The sequence below is a fragment of the Jaculus jaculus genome, chromosome 10, assembly GCF_020740685.1.
Source record: "Jaculus jaculus isolate mJacJac1 chromosome 10, mJacJac1.mat.Y.cur, whole genome shotgun sequence".
NCBI lineage: Eukaryota > Metazoa > Chordata > Mammalia > Rodentia > Dipodidae > Jaculus > Jaculus jaculus.
Window position 1 is genome coordinate 10,319,276 of NC_059111.1, and position 20,524 is coordinate 10,339,799.

Here is a 20,524-nt window from a genome sequence, read left to right on the forward strand (position 1 = left end):
AATATTCATCCCGATCCATATTGTGTGTGTGTGTGTATATGTATGTATGTGTATATATGTATATATATATATGTATGTATGTATGTATGTATGTATGTATACACACACACACACACACACATATGTATGTATATACCTCCTTTTTCAAATAAAATTTAAAAAGAGGCGGGTGTGATGGCTCACACCTTTAATCCCAGCACTCGGGAGGCAGAGGTAGGAGGATCGCCATGAGTTCGAGGCCACCCTGAAACTACATAGTGAATTCCAGGTCAGCCTGAGCTAGAGTGAGACCCTACTTCAGAAAACAACACAACAACAGCAACAAAAATTAAAAAGAGAAAGAAAGGAGGGGTTGGAAGGGTCGGTAGTCAAAGCCCAGAGCAGAGGCGCTCGATGCGCTCGGCGCTCCGCGGGGCTGCGCGGTCCGCCCCGCCCTCCCCTCCCGCCCGCGGCTCGGGCCTGCGCGAGCTCCGAGGCGGCGGCTCTTGGCGGGGACGGGGACGCCATGTACCGGCTGCTGTCAGGCGTGACAGCCCTGGGGGCTGCGACCCCGGGGGCCCCGGCCCGGGGCTGCGGACGGCGCTGGGCCCATCAGCGAGCCGGCGCGCCGACGCTCGGCCCCGGCTGGGTCGGGGGCCTGGGGCTGGGGCTGGGGCTGGGGCTGGCGCTCGGAGTGAAGCTGGCCGGAGGGGGGTTGCGGGGCGCCGACCCCGCCCAGCCTCCCGCGGCCGCCCCGGACCCCGACACCCCGCAGGAGCCGTGCCACGCCCCGGGGACCCCGCACAGCCCCGAGCCACCGCCCGCCAGGTGCTTCGCCAGAGCCATCGAGAGCAGCCGCGACCTGCTGCACAGGATCAAGGTGCTGCGCCCCCGGGACCCTGCGCCCGGCCCTCCTCGGTTCAGCCCTGAGTGGGTGTGGGGGGGGGGTCCTCGGTGATCACCTCTTCCCGTGCTCCATGCGGGGGTTCCTGGTGGTCACCTCCTGCCCACCCTATCCACCACCACCACCCACGCTGAGCCGACCCCATCCAGGTGATCACCTCCTCCCCAGTCCATCCTCTCCTCCAGCCTGGGTGGAGCCAACCCATCGGGGGCTCCTGGTGATCACCTCCTCGCCACCCCCCCTCGGGCTGAGCCGACCCCACCCCGGATGGTGGGGTGCTGCTGGCTGTCGCTTTCCGAGGACTTCCCATTTCCCGATCAGCAGACGCTTCTTGGGGGTTGCACAATTCAGGGGCCCGCCCCTACCCCCGCGGGAGTGCCAACCCGGCTTCACCCCTCACGCGGTTCCTGGGCAGGCAGGGAGATGCCAGAGCCCCAGGTGGGCGGGGCCGCCTCCGGTGGGCGTGGCCCAGGAAGGGGGCGGGGTCTGGGAGGAGGCGCGTGGGAGGGCGGATGAAGGTGCCTGTTTATTCTGCCTTTTTTCAATCTCCTCTTAGGATGAGGTTGGCGCACCTGGCATAGTGGTTGGCGTTTCTGTAGATGGAAAAGAAGTCTGGTCAGAAGGTGGGCTCAGAACCTATTTTCGTGTCGTTTGGTGAATATTGATATTTTACTGGGGAGAGGGAATCCCATGGACTGCTTGCTCTTCAGTTTGCATAAAGCAGTACATACTATGCAGGCAACGTATTTTCAGAATTAGTGATCAGCTCTCTCTCGCGCGCTCTCTCTCTCTCTCTCTCTCTTTTTTTTTTTTTTTTTTTTTGGTTTTTCCAGGCAGGGTCTTACTCTGGCCCACACTGACCTAGAATTCACAGTGTAGACTCAGGGTGGCCTTGAACTCACAGAGTAGATTATTTTTCATAATTTAGAATGTGACTAATTGGTCTGGGTTATATACCTCATGGTAAAGTCCTTGCTTAACAGGCAAGACCCTGGGCTCATATCAGAAAATAAATAATTAATGAGCTGGAGAGATGGCTTAGAGGTTAAGGCGCTTGCCTGCTAAGCCTAAGGACCCAGGTTTGATTCCCCACAAAATTCCCATAAAATTGCTGTGGAAGAATTACCAGGCCTGTTACTACGTGCCTGGGCATTTCAGCATTTTTAAGAGGTGACACAGGAGGACCCTAAGTTTGAGATCAGCCTGGGCTATGCAGCAAGACCTTGTTTCAGATAAAACAACAAAAACAGATAATCAGGCCAGGCATGGTGGTGCACGCCTTTAATTCCAGACTGAGGTAACAGTATCACTGTGAGTTCAAGGCCACCCTGACACCACATACTGAATTCCAGGTCAGCCTGGGCTAAAGTGAGACCCTACCTTGGAAAACCAAGGAAAAAAACCAGATAAGCTAAGAAAAATTAAACTGAATCAGATGGAAAACTGTTGGGAACTGGGTAAAATCTCAGTTTAGTTCCAAAGTTAAATTGTTAGGTTGGGGCTGGGGAGATGGCTTACAAAGTCTGTTGGCCCGGCTTCACCTATCTAATACTCACCTAAAGCCAGATGTACAGAGTGGCACATGCATCTGGAGTTTGTTTGACGCTTCATGAGGCCCTGGTGTGCCTGTGCTCCCCTCCATATTGACATTGTTGCTAAGGCTAATCTTTTTTTAAAAACATTTAAAAATTTTTAATTTCTTTATTTGAGAGAGAAAGATGGAAAGAGAAATTGGATGCAAACAAACTCCAGCTGTGTGTGCCACCATGTGCAGCTTGCTTATGTTTGTCTTGGGGATTTGAACCTGGGTCCTTAGGCTTCACAGGCAAGAGCCTTAACTGCTAAGCCATCTCTTCAGCCCAAGACTATAATCTTTTTATGTCCAGTTATAAGTATCTCAGAAAAGTAGAGTATCTTTTCCTTTAAATTGATGAATAATATGTTTTAAGATGATACATACATTTTCTTCACTTTTTAAAGACCTATTTGACCATGAAGCTTATTAATAGAGATCTTTTGCTTCATTTCCCTGGAAGGTTTGGGCTATGCGGATGTGGAGAACCGGGTACCGTGTAAACCAGAAACAGTTATGAGAATCGCCAGCATCAGCAAAAGCCTCACCATGGTCGCTCTTGCCAAACTGTGGGAAGCAGGGAAACTGGATCTTGACGCACCAGTGCAGCAGTATGTTCCCGAATTCCCAGAGAAGGAATACGAAGGCGAAAAGGTAGCGAAACTCACAGCTCGTGTTCCTAGTGGTATGCTAAACGGTTTGTGCTGGAGCTTATCTTTAAAATATTTCAGCCAGGTGTTTAATCCCAGCCTTCAGAAGGCAGAGGTAGGAGGATCGCCATGAGCTTGAGACCACCCTGAGACTCCATAGTGAATTCCAGGCCAGCCTGGGCCAGAGTGAGACCCTTCCTAGAACCACTCCCCCCGCCCCCCAAAAAACACATTTCATAGATGCCTTTGTTTTGATTCCACTTATTGTTACGGGGTTAAGTATTTGTGAATATCAATGATAATCTGGCATTTGGTCTTCTGAAATGTGAGTGTAGGCATGTGTACATGACATTTTTCCAGCAGCAGCAGCAGCAGCAGCAGTTCAAAATGGAAACTGTTACTGAGGCATTTGTTTCAAGGCTGATACTGTACAATTTCATGTTACAAAGTGAATTTCCATGTTTTTGCAATTAGGTTTCTGTCACAACACGATTACTCATTTCCCACTTAAGTGGAATTCGTCACTATGAAAAGGACATGAAAAAAGTGAAGGAGGAGAAAGCTTATAAAGCCCTGAAGATGGTGAAAGGGACGATGGCAGCAGACCACGGAAAGGAGCTGAGAGACAAGGGAGGGAGAAGCAGTGACAAGGACGACTTCCCTAAGGCCAAGCCTGAGCAGGACGGCGAAGTCAAATGTCGAAACTCAAAACCCGGCAAGAAAAAAAATGATTTTGAACAAGGCGAACTATACTTGAAAGAAAAGTTTGAAAATTCAATTGAGTCCCTAAGATTATTTAAAAATGATCCTTTATTCTTTAAACCCGGTGAGTGTCACTCCTGTCTATTAACCTTATCTGTTAATTTTGCAGGAAATCCACACCCCCACCGTCCTCCATTCAGAGAAATTGGTGGTGGTGACATGACCAGTGCAATCTCGCATTGTCTGTAGTTCCCAGCGGAGCCTAGTGGCCACACACAGGTAGTTGTTTAGGTGCAGTCACATGGAAAGCTACCCAACTCCTTCAGAAGACTCAGTATTAAGATACTTATGGAAAGCCGGACATGGTGGTGCATGCCTTTAATCCCAGCACTTGGGAGGCAGAGGTAGGAGGATCGCCATGAGTTCGAGGCCACCCTGAGACTACATAGTGAATTCCAGGTCAGCCTGGGCCAGAGTGAGACCCTACCTTGAAAAACCAAAAAAAAAAAAAAGATACTTATGGAAAGCCAGGTGTGGTGGCGCATGCCTTTAATCCCAGCACCTGGCATGCAGAGGTAGGAGGATCACCCTGAGTTCAAGGCCACCCTGAGACTACATCGTGAATTCCAGGTCAGCCTGAGCTAAAGTGAGACCCTACCTCAAACCCCTTCCCCCCAAAAAAGAAGAAGAAGATGATGATGATATTTATGGAAAACCGTGAGGGGTGTTGGACTGATAGCTCACCAGGAAGAAGGTGGGCGTGGCTTGCAACCCTGTAACCCCAGCGCTGAGGAGAGCAGACACTTGGAGAGTGGCTGGGGCTTGCAGCTCAGTTTAAGTGAAAAGCGGGAGCTGTAGGGAAATAAAATTGAAGAGTGATGGAGGAGGGAGACACCTCATATTCTCTGGCCTCCACATGTAGGCAGGGGCACCTTTCTGCCCCCACCACTGTTCATACACACTTGAAATAGTCCTCCAAGTAAACTCTGAACCAAAGTGCAGAGGACGAAGTAGTCCTAATATTTGTATTTGGTTAAATTTGACTTACGCCAACATGATATGGTTATATATTTGAAAATATGTATGCATACTTGGATTCACAACATATCTATTTGAGTGAGAGAGAGGAAATGGGCACCCCAGGACCTCCTGCCCCTGCACATGACCTCCAGACACATGCACCATCTGTGCTTCTGGCTTTACATGGGTGCTGGGGAATTGAACCTAACTGGCAGACTTGGAAAGCAAGCGCCTGTAACTGCTGAGCCATCTTCCCAACCTGTGTATTTGGATTTAAACGTGTATTTGAAGCAAAGTCTTCATGCCTGCATACATACTCTGTGCCTTCATTCCTTCAGGAAACTAGTGTTCATCAACTTGTTTTTATATTGAAAAAATACTATGAAGACAATTGTCTGGGTTTTTGGGGGGTGCTTTTTGGTATTTTGAGATGGGGTCTCACTCTAGCTTAGGCTGACCTAGAATTTGCTCTGTAGTCTCAGGGCGGCCATGAACTCACTGCAATCCTGCTACCTCTATCTCCTGAGTTTCTGGATTTAAAGGCATGTGCCATCACGCCCGGCCTGTTTTTTCTTAACTGTAGCCCAGGCTAGCTTCAAATCGATAATTCTTCTGCCTCAGCCTCCCAGGTGCTGGGATTTCAGGTGTACACCACCACACCTGACTTTATCTTTGCTTTTGCTTTTTATTAAAGAAGTTTTTATTTTTTATTTTATTTATTTAGTTGAGAGAGAAATTAAGAGGCAAATAGAAAGAATGGGCACACCAGGACTTCCAGCCACTGCAGCTGAACTCCAGACACATGCACTACCTTTATGCGTCTGGCTTACATGGGTCCTGGGGAATTGAACCTGGGTCCCTAGACTTCACAGGCAGTGCCTTAACTGCTAAGCCTTCTCTCCAGCCCTAATTTTTAAAAAGTATTTATTTATTTGCAAGCAGAGAAAGATAGATAGAAAAGAGACGGACAGAATGGACGTGCCAGGGCCTCTAGCTACTGCAAACTTTGTGCATCTGGCTTTATATGGATACTGAGGAATCAAACCCAAGTGGTCAGGGTTTGCAGGCAAGTGCCTTAACCATTGAGCCATCTCTTCCACCCTATCTTTGCTTTGTTCTTTTTAATGATGCCTATTACAACTGCTTAATATCCTTAAATTTAACAGAGATTTATGTACTTCTGTTTTCATTTTAAAGGTTATCCTTAGTTGTAACTAATAAAAGCAATGAAAGTATAATTATAGATTTTTTTTGTATCTGAAAGTAAGATTTCCACCCATGTTAGTATGGACCATAAAATCTTATGTTTATAGAATCCAAACTGATGTAGTTATATATTTCAAAGTATATGTTTGTATTTTTTTTTTTTTTATTTGAGAGCGACAGACACAGAGAGAAAGACAGATAGAGGGGGAGAGAGAGAATGGGCGCGCCAGGGCTTCCAGCCTCTGCAAACGAACTCCAGACGCGTGCGCCCCCTTGTGCATCTGGCTAACGTGGGACCTGGGGAACCCAGCCTCGAACCGGGGTCCTTAGGCTTCACAGGCAAGCGCTTAACCGCTAAGCCATCTCTCCAGCCCTATGTTTGTATTTGAACATATACTTGAAGCAAAGTTTTAGTGCCTACCTATACTTTATTAAAATAAGAACTTGTGTGCCTATTTTTACCATAGTGAGTAGTAGATATATTTAAAACAGTTTGTTAAAAAATCAAATCTGCTTTTCTTCCCCTTTCTGTTTAGTTGCCAGTTTGAAGAATTTTTTAAAGTTTTTTATTTTTATTTTTCAAGGTAGGATCTCACCCTAGCTCAGGCTGACCTGGAGTTCACTCTGTAATCACAGGATGGCCTCAAACTCATGGCAGTCCTCCTACCTCGACCACCCAAATGCTGGGATTAAAGGAATGTGCCACTGTGCCTGGCCTCATGTGAAATTTTAAGTGTATGTACTGGCCATCATTTTATTCCTGTGTTAGGATGTGGCCCTGTATTGGGGAGATGGTATATTACAGTTATGAAAAATACATTGATATATCACCTGTGATCTTTGTGTAAATGTTAAGTAAAATGTTACTGCTTTAAAGGTATGACTGTGGAAAAAGTATTTTATGTATATTGAATAATCAAACCTTTTCTTTTCCTGCCCCCCACCCCTGCCTTTGCAATGATGTCTCAAGGTAGTCAGTTTTTATATTCAACTTTTGGCTATACACTGCTGGCAGCCATAGTAGAAAGAGCTTCTGGATATAAATATTTGGACTATATGCAGAAAATATTCCATGACTTGGATATGCTGACAACCGTGCAGGAAGAAAACGAGCCAGTGATTTACAATCGAGCAAGGTAAACAGATACTTTTCTGCTCTGTCTAGCTCCTTCTCATCTTAACACCGTGTTATGTGACCCTCCTACCTCTACCTTCCAAGCGCTGGGATGAAAGATATGGGCCACCACGCCCAGCCACTTTGGGAGCTTTTAAGCTTACCTTGCTAGCTCCCCATTAGTTTTGCTCAGCCTTCCTGTGGGTTTGGCTATCTTATCATTTGCAATTGTCAGCTCACTTTGAAGGAGTAAATATGCATTGCAAATCAATGAGTCTGTGGCCTGAAAAAAAGCAGAAGAAATTAGGTTAGCAACAAGCAATGAATTTTAATGCCGGAAAAGCCCGTCGTTCTTAACCACTTCAAACTGTGTTTAAAATAGTGTCACCTGATTATTATTCTTAGGTCTAGCATTGTATTCTACTGGAAAAGAGAAGAAAAGGGACAAATGTCAGCACCAGAGTTTAAATCTATAAAAAGGTTCTGTAGTGCAGATAGCCCAGATGCTCGACCTTCATACAGCGCGGCATTTGAAAATGCGTGTCTAGGTGCGGGTAAGGGGAAGCCGGGGTGTGTACCAGGTGAGCCCCGCTCCCGGTCTGTGGATGCGCACACTGTAGAGAAGCTATCATGTGCTGTTTCGTGATGAGTAACTCGAAGAGATCAACATATGGTGTATGACGGCAGGTCAGTTTCATGTCAGTGCTCATTCTTTGAAAAGCAGCGGTGGGTTTCCGTCCTGGCGGGGGGCCTTTCAGACCAGCAATAGGTTACTGGCTTTTTTGCTTACCTGTTTGGATTTTGCGAGGACCCAGTGATCCCTCAGGAGTAGGTGATTCATTTTAGTGAAATGCACGGCTGACATAAACTAAGGCACTAAAAAGTTTACTAAGAGGCTGTATCTATGTGGGCCTCTAAACTCGACTTGGATTTTTTTGTGATTTTTGTTTGTTTGCGTTTGTTTTGTTCTGTGTGAAGCAGGGTCTCCCTCTAGCCAGGTGACCTGGAACTCAACTCAGTAGCTTCACACTGGCCTCAAACTCACAGAAATTGTCCTACCTCAGGCACTAGAGGGCTGGGATTAAAGGCATGAGCCACCACACTCAGCTTTGTAATAATTTTCAAAGTTTAGAAGCACTCATTTTTTAAGGGGAGTTTGGAAAGTAAAAGCAGTCTTTTTCAAAGGTACATATCTAGGAAAACTTAAAACATTTAGTAACCATATGTGTTTCTGTTTGTTTTTTTAGTACTATTTTATGTAACATGAGATATTTTCAGCTTTCTTGGTCTGGCTGACTCTTAGGCTTAGTTATAACTTGGTTTATAATATCCTCACCAAGGCTTTCTCGAGTTACGGGGTGAATAGTTACCTTCTTAATGACTTAGGCGTGCGCTTGCGCGAGTGTAAAGAAGTGCCGCTCGCCGTAGAGCCAGGAAGACATGCCTGTGGTCCCGATACGTGGTAAGGCTGTGCTGCAGAGCAAGTTCCAGGCCTTCCTGGGGTACATAGGACCTTGCCCCTCCCCCAAGCACACACACATTCAATAGTGACAACCTGAGGCCCGTCACCTGTAAAGTATTTCCCCCAGAATCTTACCTTAAAATCTAATAAATAATTAAATTGGCCAGAATTTTAGCCTAAGCCCCTAGTTTGCTATGAGAGGGAGGGGTGAGGATAATATTCAGCTGAGCACACTGCTGTTGTGAATAACACTGAAGGTTCCCTAGAGGGAAGGAAAGGAACCAGGATTCCGGAGAGGTGACAACAATATTGATTCTGTATAGCAAATATAATACACTCGGTACTGGCAAGCAAACTGAGTGGGTCTTTAAGCAAATATTCACAAGAGTAGAGTGAAGGTTCTTAACAATGGAAGGTTGTTGATAGGAAATCCTTAGTTCAGTGGCTTATTTGGCCTTGTTAGTGGTTTTTATTGGCACCGTGTTTGCAACAGGAATCTCTGGTTTAGGGGTGAGCTAAAGCACAGTGTTAAAGTGTCTGTCTATGCAGCATGCATAGGGCCCTGAATTCCATCCCCAGCAAAATGAAAAAAAAAAAGAAAACCCTCTGGCTCTACATTTTGATAGTTTTGATATGGCTTTTCCTTTTCTTTTTTTTTTTTTTTTCCTCATGTCTTCAAGGACAAAGTGTTGTTCCTGTTACCAATCTCTTTCATCTTTTAGTGGCATTCTCTGTACTAGCAGATTTCAGCTTAAATGTTAATGCTAAATGTTAAAGTGGGATTGGTGTTCCATTTTATTTGTGAGGAGAGGGGGAGAGAGAAAGAATACGGGTATATCAGGATCTTTTGCCACTGCAAGTGAACTCCAAATGCATGTGCTACTTTGTGTATCTGGCTTTATGTGGGTACTGGGGGAATTGAATCCAGACCAACATGTTGTGCAAGCAAGTGCCTTTAACCACCGAGCCATCTCCCTGGCCTCAGGATTGGCTTTAATAGTGTGCATTCAATGCTGTGAAATTTTGATTTTTGTGGTACTGTCCCAGTGAGGCAGAGCTTTGCCCCTGAGTTGCACACCCCAGATCCTTATAATATGCATTAGAAATGCTTTTTGTTTCTAAGCTTTGCATACCAATAAAAAAAGAATGCAGTTTGGTTTTTAAAAATATTTAATAATGAGCCGGGCGTGGTGGCACACGCCTTTAATCCCAGAACTCGGGAGGCAGACGTAGGAGGATCACCGTGAGTTCAAGGCCACCCTGAGACTCTAGAGTGAACTCCAGGTCAGCCTGGGCTAGAGTGAGACCCTACCTCAAACACACACACACACACACACACACACACACACACACACACGCGGCATTTTTAAAATAAAAGGGAGTTGGGGAGATGTGACAAGTCTTCCAGCCTCAGTCTAGTTCTGTGGCACCCACATAAAACCACAAAGTCGTGCCACGCATCTGTGATCCCAGTTCACCTGCTGCGCTGGGAGGCAGAACCAGGAGAATCCAGAAGCTCGGGGACAGCTAAACCGGAGCACATGAAGCAACAGAAATAAGGGAGAGACCCCACCTCAAGCAAAAGTGGGAAGAGAGGCAAACAAGCCCTCCACATGTGCTCCGTGATACACTCACCCCCACACACGTTCTATACATCCATGCACAAATACAGATTCACAAATAGTAATGCAAATAAAATAGCATATCTTGAGCTTCTAAGTTTGCAGAGGTAGAGTTCTGTGGTTGTATATTCAAAATCTGGAGGATTCTAAGAAAGTGGGAAGAGACCAATGTATCTGGCATCATTCCACTTAGTCAATTATAACACCTATGCAAGAACATGTGCTTGTATCCATTTGTTAAGTAGAAATTCCCTAAGAATTTAAAATAGAAAGTTTATCATTCTATCTAAAAAACATTTTTTTTTTTTCAAAAAGCTAGCTTGTTTTTTTTCTTTTTTCAAGGCAGGTGTCACTCTAGCCCAGGCTGACCTGGAATTCACTCTGTAGTCCCAGGCTGACCACAAACTCACAGTGATCCTCCTACCTTTGCCTCCCTAGTGCTGGAATTAAAGGTGTGTGCCACCATGCCCAGCTAGTTTGTTTTCTATCCAAAGGAATAGGTTAAAGTCTAGAATCTGCCTATAAATTTCTTGACTGAATAGTATAGTACTCTGTAGTTTTATATTTAAAGAGGAATTACTAAGAATTTACTGAAGCGACATCATTGTTTTCTTTCCTTTCTTTCTTTTGGTTTTTCAAGGTAGGGCCTTACTCTAGCCCAGGCTGACCTGGAATGCACTATGGAGTCTCAGGGTGGCCTCGAACTCATGGCAGTCCTCCTACCTCTGCCTCCCAAGTGCTGGGATTAAAGGCATGCGCTACCATGCCTGGCTTGATTTCTTTATTTTCTTTTCTTTTTTTTTTTTTTTTTTTGAGAGAGAGAGAGAGAGAGAGAGAGAGTGTGTGTGTGTGTGTGTGTGTGTGTGTGAGAGAGAGAGAGAGAGAGAGAAATAATGAGAATTGGCATGCCAGGGCCTCCAGCCACTGCAAACAAATTCCAGATGCTTGCAACATCTTGTACATGTGGCTTACATGGGTCCTGGGGAATCAAACTTGGCTTTGTAGGCAAGTGCCTTAACCACTAATCCATCTCTCCAGCCCTCACTTTTTTTTTTTTTTTTTAAGTTTTAGCCACTATAGTAGTTGCTTAACTTTATTTATTTATTTATTTATTTATTTGAGAGCGACAGACACAGAGAGAAAGACAGAGGGAGGGAGAATGGGTGCGCCAGGGCTTCCAGCCTCTGCAAACGAACTCCAGACGTGTGCGCCCCCTTGTGCATCTGGCTAACGTGGGACCTGGGGAACCGAGCCTCGAACCGGGGTCCTTAGGCTTCATAGGCAAGCGCTTAACCACTAAGCCATCTCTCCAGCCCCAGCCCTCACTTTTTAAAATACTTTTTCATTTATTTATTTGAGAGAGAGAGAGAGAGAATGAATGAATGAGAATTAACAAAATATTTAAGGGTTCAAGGCTCTGCTAGTTGTAAATAAACTATTTGATGAATATCTAGTGGGGTCTTGCAAGATGTGGAAGAACATCATGGATGTGGGATTTTTTTCCATAGACCAAAGTATAGTTATGAACTTCAGGCTCTATCTGTTAACTATCAGAACTATGCAAACTGAAAAGACAAAAAATATGCAAACTGCTTTACACAGATCCCCAACTCTGCGAGGTAGGCATTTAAGTCCTTCAATCACAAATCAAGATGCTGAAACCAACAGGAATGACAGCCTACCTTAGTTTAAATCCAACCCTGCTGCTCTCTGTGAAATAAGCATTTATAACCATCCCTACCTCCTAAGATTGCTATAAGAAGAAATCAACTCATATCCGCTTTCTTGTTACAGTAACCTGACCTATAGCAAGAACTATAAATATGTTTTGCTCAAATAAAAGAACTTAGTGAACGTGAGAATTGGGGATTCAAACTGAGCTTTGCTAAGTGTAGCCTCCCCCACAATGTCAAGGAAGCACTACATCATATCCTTTATACATGACATTTACACTGTATTTTTATCCAAGAAAACAACATTTTTTTTTCCTTCTTTTGGCTTTTCGAGGTAAGGTCTCACTGTAGTCCATACTGACCTGGAATTCATTCTCTGTAGTCTCAGGGTGGCCTCGAACTCACTGTGATCCTTCTACCTCTGTCATCTGAGTGCTGGGATTAAAGGCATGTGCCACCATGCTTGGCTTTATCAACATTATTTCTAAGCATCAGAGAATGCATACTTTTAGTTATAAAATCCATATGTGGCAAGTGATTCAATATCAAGCCCAAGAACTAGGAATATACACCAAATGGGAAGTATTACTCTATATAGACTGGGCCAATAAACATACTGTGTATTAATCAGTACATTTTGGAATATTAAGTGTCTGATATATTCAGTATGGAAAAGCCATACTGGTAGAAAAAAAAACACATACTTTCATGAGGTAGATAACCTACCCAGTTATCTGTTTGTCATTGCCATCTGAATCATACTGAAAATTTGTGGCAAGCTTATAGTTTAATGCATGATCACTACACTGAAATGCAATCTGACTTGTACATATTCTCATACTTATCATATCATATGTGAAGTCAACAAAAGACTTGAAAAATTAATTACTGGGCTGGAGAGATGGCATAGCGTTAAGCACTTGCCTGTGAAGCCTAAGGACCCCGGTTCGAGGCTTGGTTCCCTAGGACTCACGTTAGCCAGATGCACAAAGGGGCACACACGTCTGGAGTTTGTTTGCAGCAGCTGGACACGCCCATTCTCTCTCTGTCTCTTTCTACCTCTATAGCTCTCAAATAAATAAACAAAATTTTTAAAAATTAATTACCATTCTTATTTCATTTTAGATTTTATGTTTACAATAAAAAGAAACGTCTTATCAACACACCTTATGTGGATAACTCCTATAAGTGGGCTGGTGGTGGATTTCTGTCTACAGTGGGTGACCTTCTGAAGTTTGGGAATGCAATGCTGTATGGCTACCAAGTTGGCCTGTTTAAGAACGCCAATGGAAATCTCTTACCTGGATATCTCAAGCCAGAAACAATGGTTATGATCTGGACACCAGTCCCTAATACAGAGATGTCTTGGGATAAGGAAGGTAAATATGCAATGGCATGGGGCGTGGTAGAAAAGAAGCAAACATATGGCTCTTGTAGGAAGCAACGGCATTATGCTTCCCATACTGGAGGTGCAGTGGGGGCCAGCAGCGTCCTACTGGTTCTTCCTGAAGAACTGGACACAGAGGCCATAAGTAACAAGGTTCCCCCAAGAGGAATAATTGTTTCTATTATATGTAACATGCAGTCTGTTGGCCTAAATAGCACTGCTTTGAAGATTGCCCTGGAATTTGATAAAGACAGGTCAAACTGACAACTTAATATCACAGGTGCACAGTAAGATGTCTTGTGTTTCAAAATATCAATGTTCCAAAAGACATTAATATTTTAAGAGTAAGTTTGTAATGGATTCCAATTAAATGCAGAAATTATGTACCTCTAATTGCTTAATTTTGTAACTGTCTTTTTATTGTAAAATTAGTTCTTCACACTCAGGGAAATAACTATTGTTTCTACTTTTTGAAGAAAAAGTGTTAACTCTTGAAATAAAATACTCTGAAAAAAAATGTGCTGTGGTGTTTTGAATGTACAATGTCCCCCATAGCTTCATATTTTTGTGATGAAGCCTTGTGCTTAGTCTATAGCTGGTGGAGCCTTGCTGAAGGAGGCGTGTCATTGGGGACAGGCATTGGGATCTTACTGCTCAGCCCAGCTTGCTATACTGGGCTCCCTACTTCCTCCACGCTGATGTGGAGATGAGACACCCAGCTGTCTGCTCCTGCCATGTTTCCTCTGCCATGATGAAACTTCTCAACAAAACTGTAAACCAGAAATAAGCCTTTCCTTCCATAAACTGCTTCTGGCTGGACGTTTTGTCCTAGCAGTGAGAAAGTAACTGCTACAGAAAATTGCTATCATGAAGTGGTAAACTTGTTCATGTGGTTTTATTATTTTGCAACTGATTTGTGGGAAGAATATGGAAGGATTTGGAACTTTAGAGAAGCTTTACAATGCTATAAGCAAAGCTTAATAAGCCATTCTGGAGAAAGTTTGAAAGACCAAAATGCAGAGGACTTCAGAGGATCAGCTTATAAGTTTCAGAAGGGGGAAAATGGATATTTACTGGGAACTGGACTAGAGCTAGTTCATGATATTCTGGTAAAGAAACTGCTATTTTCTGCCCATTGTCCTGAGAATGTGAGTAAATTTGAATTTAAAAGTAATGAAGTCAATAAAAAGTTAAATAAATGAAAATCAATAGAAAGTAGTGGACTCATTTGGTGGAGGGAACTACAGAGCAGAAGGATGTGAAGAATGTAAAGTTTGTCACAGGAAGAAATGTGAGTGGGTTTCAGATACCAGGCCCAGAGACTGCAGCCACTTCAGCTGCAAATGCTTAAGAAGTTACCAGCACTGAGGATGGGCCAGCTACTGGTGAAAACAATAAAAGGATGCCCTAGGAGTGAGTCCCAGCCCATTAAAGTCTCAAACTATTAGGAATGCTGACTTTTTGTTGTTGTTGTTTTTGTTTTCATTACTCAGCTTTTCGAGGTAGGGTCTCACTCTAGCTCAGGCTGACCTGGAATTCACTACATAGTCTCAGGGTGGCCTCAAACTCTCGGCAATCCTCCCACCTCTGCCTCCCAAGTGCTGGGATTAAAGGTGTGTGCCACCACACCCAGCTGGAATGCTGACACTTGAAATGAGGGAGCCTAAAGGAAGAAGGCTACAGGCTGCTCAAGGTTCTGATTTTGAAAGTATGAAAAATGCAGGAAACAGAGGGACATGGGTTTTACCACCATTCCAGAGAGTGGCTGGGGCTGAACAGTGTGAGAGAGGGCCTAAGTTCCTGTGAGGAGGCCCTGTGAGGCCACTGTGTGAAGCTATAAAGATGAATTCTTGTTTGCAGTGGAGACCTCAGGATTTTGGAGTTGGCAGGCCTGTGAGACAATCACCAAGGAAAGCTGCTGACTCTGTGGAATCTGCCTATGAAGCAAGCAGCACAGCAGGAGGGATGGAGCTACCTGAGCCTGTTAAAAGAGTCCAGATGGTTTTATCAAAAGCCTTTGAGCTGGGCATGGTGGCACTCTTTCCACCGTGAAACTTCCCCTTGCAAAATGGTGAGCCTGAAATAAACCCTTTTCTTCCATAAGCTGCTTACAGTTGGGTGCTTTGTCCCAGCAATGAGAAGGTAACTGCTCCTGTACTTTTTAAAAGTTTTTGAGATAGTGCCTTGTTATGTAACCAAGGCTAGCCCTGACTTGCAGTAACCTTCCTCCCTTAACCTCCCAAGTCCTGGGATTAGAAGCATGAGCCACTATACCTGTCTAAATTATCTACATACTAAATATGTAACCAAAAAAATCTCATGCAACAGAAGCCTCCAAAATTTAACCTCTCAATATAACAAGTTCATGAGAAAATTATATATATATATGTCTACCATCACATTTACCATGTAGAGCAGATCATGTGGAACTCAAGGTAAAACTGGAGGGATTCCAGATCATGACTATCAGTAGGTGGGAATGACTGAGAGCCAGCTTGAGTGTTGGCTGCAGTAGTCTTACCTCTGGTCCCCAGTAAATCATGTTCTTCTCACTGACAAAACACACTTACCGCCTCCCACGTCCTCCAGAAGTTTTATCCCTTTATAGCATCAACTCCGAGTCATCTCACTAAATCATCCAAACAGGGTCGCTCTGTTCCAGTTTCTTAAGCATAGTCATAGAGCTGGCTGGTATGAACTCACTTTGAACACCGGTTAGCCTTGAACCTACCTCTGCAAGTGTGGGGGTTACAGGCATGTGCCACTGCACCAAGCCTTTTGCCTCACAGGCATGTGCTGTCAGGATCTGGTGTCTTCCCACTTCCTTGCCTGACACTTCAGAGCAACATATACCTCTGTGTAATCCACAGCATTACTTTGTGTTGTTGGTTTATAAAAAGTAGTTACTGGGCTGGAGAGATGGCTTAGCAGTTAAGGCACTTGCGTGAAAGGCCAAAGGGCCCAGGTGGGACCCACGTCAGCCAGATGCACAAGGTCGGGCATGTATCTGAAGTCCCTTTGCAGCGGCTAGAGGCCCCGCAACGCCCATTCTTTATATGCCTCTCTCTCTCTCAAATAAATTTTTTAAATATATTTTTTAAAGTATTTATTTAGGCTTAGAAGTTTGCCTAGGTTCAATTCCCCAGTACTCACATAAACCAAATGCACAAAGGGCCACATGTGTCTAGAGTTCACTTGCAGTGATGGAGGCCCTTGCATGCCCATTCTCTCTGCCTCTTATTTTCTCTTTTGAAATAAATAAAAGTATTCATTTACATTTTTTTTTTTCAAGGGAGGAACTCATTCTGTAGTCCAGGCTGGCCTTGAACTCTCAGCATCCTCCTACCTGAGCCTCTCTAGTACTGGGATTAAAGTGGTGTGCCACCAAACCAGGCTGTTTATGGTATACATGTCTCCTATATTCCTTGAAATTTAGCATTGTATTGTAATTGGGTCAAGTTGATACATACAAACCCAGTATATTGTAACTGTGTAAAATACAAAATAATTTACATTGCATCGCTATTACACTGCGCTACCCACTCATTTGATGGAATTTTGTTTGTTTGTTTTGTTTTTTAGAGGTAGGGTTTTACTCTAACTCAGGCTGACCTGGAATTCACTATGTAGTCTCTCGGTGACCTTGAACTCATGGCGATCCTCCTACCTCTGCCTCTCGAGTGCTGGGATTAATGAAGGGAGCAACCATGCCTTGATGGATGCTCTGTTTGGTTATAAACAATGTTGAACCATATGAGATTACTATTTATATTAAAACACTGTAATAATGTGTTTACATGGCAACACTGACTTTGATCAACTCAATGGATACAAAGTGCTTTTTATTAAAACCACTGCAAATGAACTCGAGATGCATGCTCCACATTGTGCATCTGGTTTATGTGGACACTGGGGAATCAAACCTGGGTCTTTAGGCTTTGCAGGCAAATACCTTAACCACTAAGCCATCTCTCCAGCCCTATAAAGTGCTTTCATTTTCATTTACATAATACTCCTGAAGATATTTCTAAAAATATTTTTAATTTATTTGTAAACACAGACAGAGAATGGGCACTCCAGGGCCTTGAGCCACTGCAAACTCCAGATACATGGGTCACTTTGTGCATCTAGCTTTATGTAGGTACTGGGGAATCAAACCCAGGTCATTAGGCTTTGCAAGCAAGTACCTTAACTGCTTGCAGAGCCATCTCTCTCCAGCCCCCTCAAGACATTTTTAAGTGTTCACTGGTCACCTGCATTTTCTAATATAAATTTGCCATTGACATTCTGTGCTTACTTAGGCTAGGAAAAAGAAAAGCATTTCTTTACAAATGGACTATAGACCTCTTCATGTACTTAAGGAATGAATAACCTTGATAAATCCTGGACTTGTTCCAGTGTAGCAAATTGTTTAACGGCCAGGTTTCTTCCATTCCACTGGGTGCAGCTTTGCAATATGACTTTGCTACTCCTTCCATCTGAAGGTGGAGCTGTTTCTCCACTCCCTTGAAGCTGGATTGGCTTGGTGGCTCCCCGAATGTGGTAGAAATGGTGTACAAGGTCTAGGTTTTACAAGCCCTTTCAGCTCGTCCTCATTCTACGAGGACACTGCTCCACTCCACTCACTGTGAGAACGTGTAAGGAAGTCACACTACTTACGGGAAACTGCGATGTCCCAGCTGCCAGCTGGCACCAGCTGCCCGACGTGTAACTGAAACCATCCTGACTCCAAGTCAGTTTCACCTCTAGCTAAAGCCATGAGTGAACCTAGATGATTCTAGCAGAGGAACCAGCCAACTTATGTAATTATGACAGCCAGTCAGCACGATTTTAGGCCTTTGTGCTAGTTTCATAGCAAGTCACTGTTAATACAACTGTGTTCTGGTATGCTAAGAAGTTGGGAAATTTTGGGGAAAAGTAACCATGCAAGTGCTTTCATTTTGAAAAGACACCACTTCCTTTTTTTAATTAAAAAAAATCCGCTCTTTAGAGTACTAGGTGAAAGCATTATGCTAAGCATTTTGAACACACTGCCATTTTATCTTCAAAACACCTGCTTAGAATTATCTGTATTTTTCCTAAAGTCACATTGACCACTAGAACTTGTTTTAAACTCAGCTGTGTGACTCTCAAGGATATTTCAACCATTATCCTGCCTTCCACATACAAAAAGTAATTCTAAAAATTGGCCAGCCCAAAAAGAGATCACACTGAGAGATGCAATCTTATCAATGCAGCTTAGTAAAAACAAATAAATAATGTAAAAAAATTAATTCAAGGCTGGAGAGTTGGCTTAGTGGTTAAGGCAGTTGTGTGCAAAGCCAAAGAACCTTAGTTCGATTCCCCAGAACCTACATAAGCCACATGCACAAGGGGGCACATGCATCTGGAGTTTGTTTGCAGTGGCTGGAGGCCCTGGCATACTCGATTGCTCGCTCGCTCTCTCAAAGAAATAAATAAAAATAAAACTATTAAAGTTTTTTTAAAAATTAATTCATATGGGCTGGAGAGATGGCTTAGCAGTTAAGCACTTGCCTGCGAAGCCTAAGGACCCCGGTTCGAGGCTCAGTTCCCCAGGTCCCACGTTAGCCAGATGCACAAGGGGGTACACACGTCTGGAGTTTGTTTGCAGAGGCTGGAAGCCCTGGCGCGCCCATTCTCTCTCTCCCCCTCTATCTGTCTTTCTCTCTGTGTCTGTCGCTCTCAAATAAATAAATAAAAACATTAAAAAAAATTAGTTCATATAAAAATGTTTAGCTCAGGGCTGAAACACTTGTCTAACATATATAAGGCCCTAAAGTTGATCCTTAGCACTACAAAAATATCCTCAAGGTAATAACAAGGCCAAAACAAAGATTAAAAAAAACCCCACAAAAGTAAAGCATCCTGACACACTCGCTTTATCCTGATCTATGGCATGACATAAGAGCACCCAGCAGGGCTGAAGCTGAGGGTCTTCTGAGCTCTTCCAGAAGCTGGGGCACCTCTGATTCCTGTTCCTATAGAATAATATCCATCTCAGAGAAAAATTTTAAATGTAGGCTTTTAAATAAATGCACAGGGAGGCTGGAGAGATAGCTTAGCAAACCCTAAGGACCTAGGTTCAATTCCCCAGTACCCACATAAGCCATATGCACAAGGTGGTGCATGTCCAGAGTTTGTTTGCATTGGCCAGTGGCCCTGGCACACCCATTCTCTCTCTACCTCCCTCTTTCTCACTGTAATAAGTAAAATATTTAAAAACTGCACAGGGCTATTCTGATTTAATTCTTCGGCGAGGCTTTGCTAGGCAAGAACACAGTACAACTGGCATAGGAGGAGGAGAGTCAAGTACAAAAAACAAACGAGCACTTTGCTGCTCTGGTGTTCCCTTTGAAACAAGGCAAAGGCTATGTGAACATGGATCAAAAGTAGTGTCAGGGCTTAGCGGTTAAGGCATGCTTTTGCGAAGCCAAAGGACCTAGGTTCAATTCCCCAGGACCCACGTAAGCTAGATGCACAAGGTGGCGCACGTATCTGCAGTTCGTTTATAGTGGCTGGAGGCCTTGGCGCACCCATTCATCCTCCCTCCCTCTCTCTCTCTCTCTCACTAATAAATTGTATTTAAAAAAAGTAACATCAGGGCTGGAGAGATGGCTTAGCGGTTAAGTGCTTGCCTGTGAAGCCTAAGGACCCCGGTTCGAGGCTCAGTTCCCCAGGTCCCACGTTAGCCAGATGCACAAGGGGGCGCACGCGTCTGGAGTTCGTTTGCAGAGGCTGGAAGCCCTGGCGCGCCCATTCTCTCTCTCTCCCTCTATCTGTCTTTCTCTCTGTGTCTGTCGCTCTCAAATAAATAAATAAATAAATAAATAAATAAATAAATAAATAAATAAATAAAGTAACATCAGCCGGGTGTGGTGGTGAATGCCTTTAGCCCCAGCACTCAGGAGACAGAGGTAGGAAGATCACCATGAGTTCGAGGCCACCCTGAGAATACAGAATGAATTCCAGGTTAGCCTGAGCTAGAGGGAGACCCTACCTTGAAAAACTAAAAAAAAAAAAAAAAAAAAAGTAATTATCAGCTGGGCATGGTAGCGCACGCCTTTAATCCTAGCACTCAGGGGGCAGAAGAGGTAGGAGGATTGCTGTGAGTAAGGCCAGCATGAGACTACATAGTGAATTCCAGGTCAGCCTGGGCTACAGTGAGACCCTACCTTGAAAAACAAAAGAAAAAGAAAAAAAAAACAAAACAA

General features: G+C 44.1%; 1 protein-coding gene across 2 annotated transcripts; it reads left to right on the forward strand.

Moving 5' to 3' along the window:
- The first annotated feature begins 505 nt into the window (after positions 1–505).
- Positions 506–13,937, forward strand: Lactb (lactamase beta). 2 transcript variants are annotated; one of them, XM_012949642.2, is made up of 6 exons: positions 506–859; positions 1,440–1,506; positions 2,920–3,110; positions 3,581–3,932; positions 7,005–7,170; positions 13,031–13,937. In XM_012949642.2, exons 1-6 carry the CDS (start codon positions 506–508, stop codon positions 13,554–13,556), a joined length of 1,656 nt encoding a protein of 551 aa, XP_012805096.2. In that variant the 3' UTR covers positions 13,557–13,937. The 2 variants fall into 2 exon arrangements, 1 of the variants encoding a protein (XP_012805096.2); XR_006639280.1 differs by having other exon boundaries at positions 7,009–7,170; positions 13,031–13,167.
- The last annotated feature ends 6,587 nt before the right edge of the window (positions 13,938–20,524 follow it).

Excerpts from the sequence above, each read along its gene's own strand:
- Lactb (XM_012949642.2), top strand. The coding sequence starts at position 506 with ATGTACCGGCTGCTGTCAGGCGTGACAGCCCTGGGGGCTGCGACCCCG. Across the intron at positions 860-1,439 it reads ACCTGCTGCACAGGATCAAG|GATGAGGTTGGCGCACCTGG; the intron begins GTGCTGCGCCCC and ends ATCTCCTCTTAG. Across the intron at positions 3,111-3,580 it reads AGGAATACGAAGGCGAAAAG|GTTTCTGTCACAACACGATT; the intron begins GTAGCGAAACTC and ends TTTTGCAATTAG.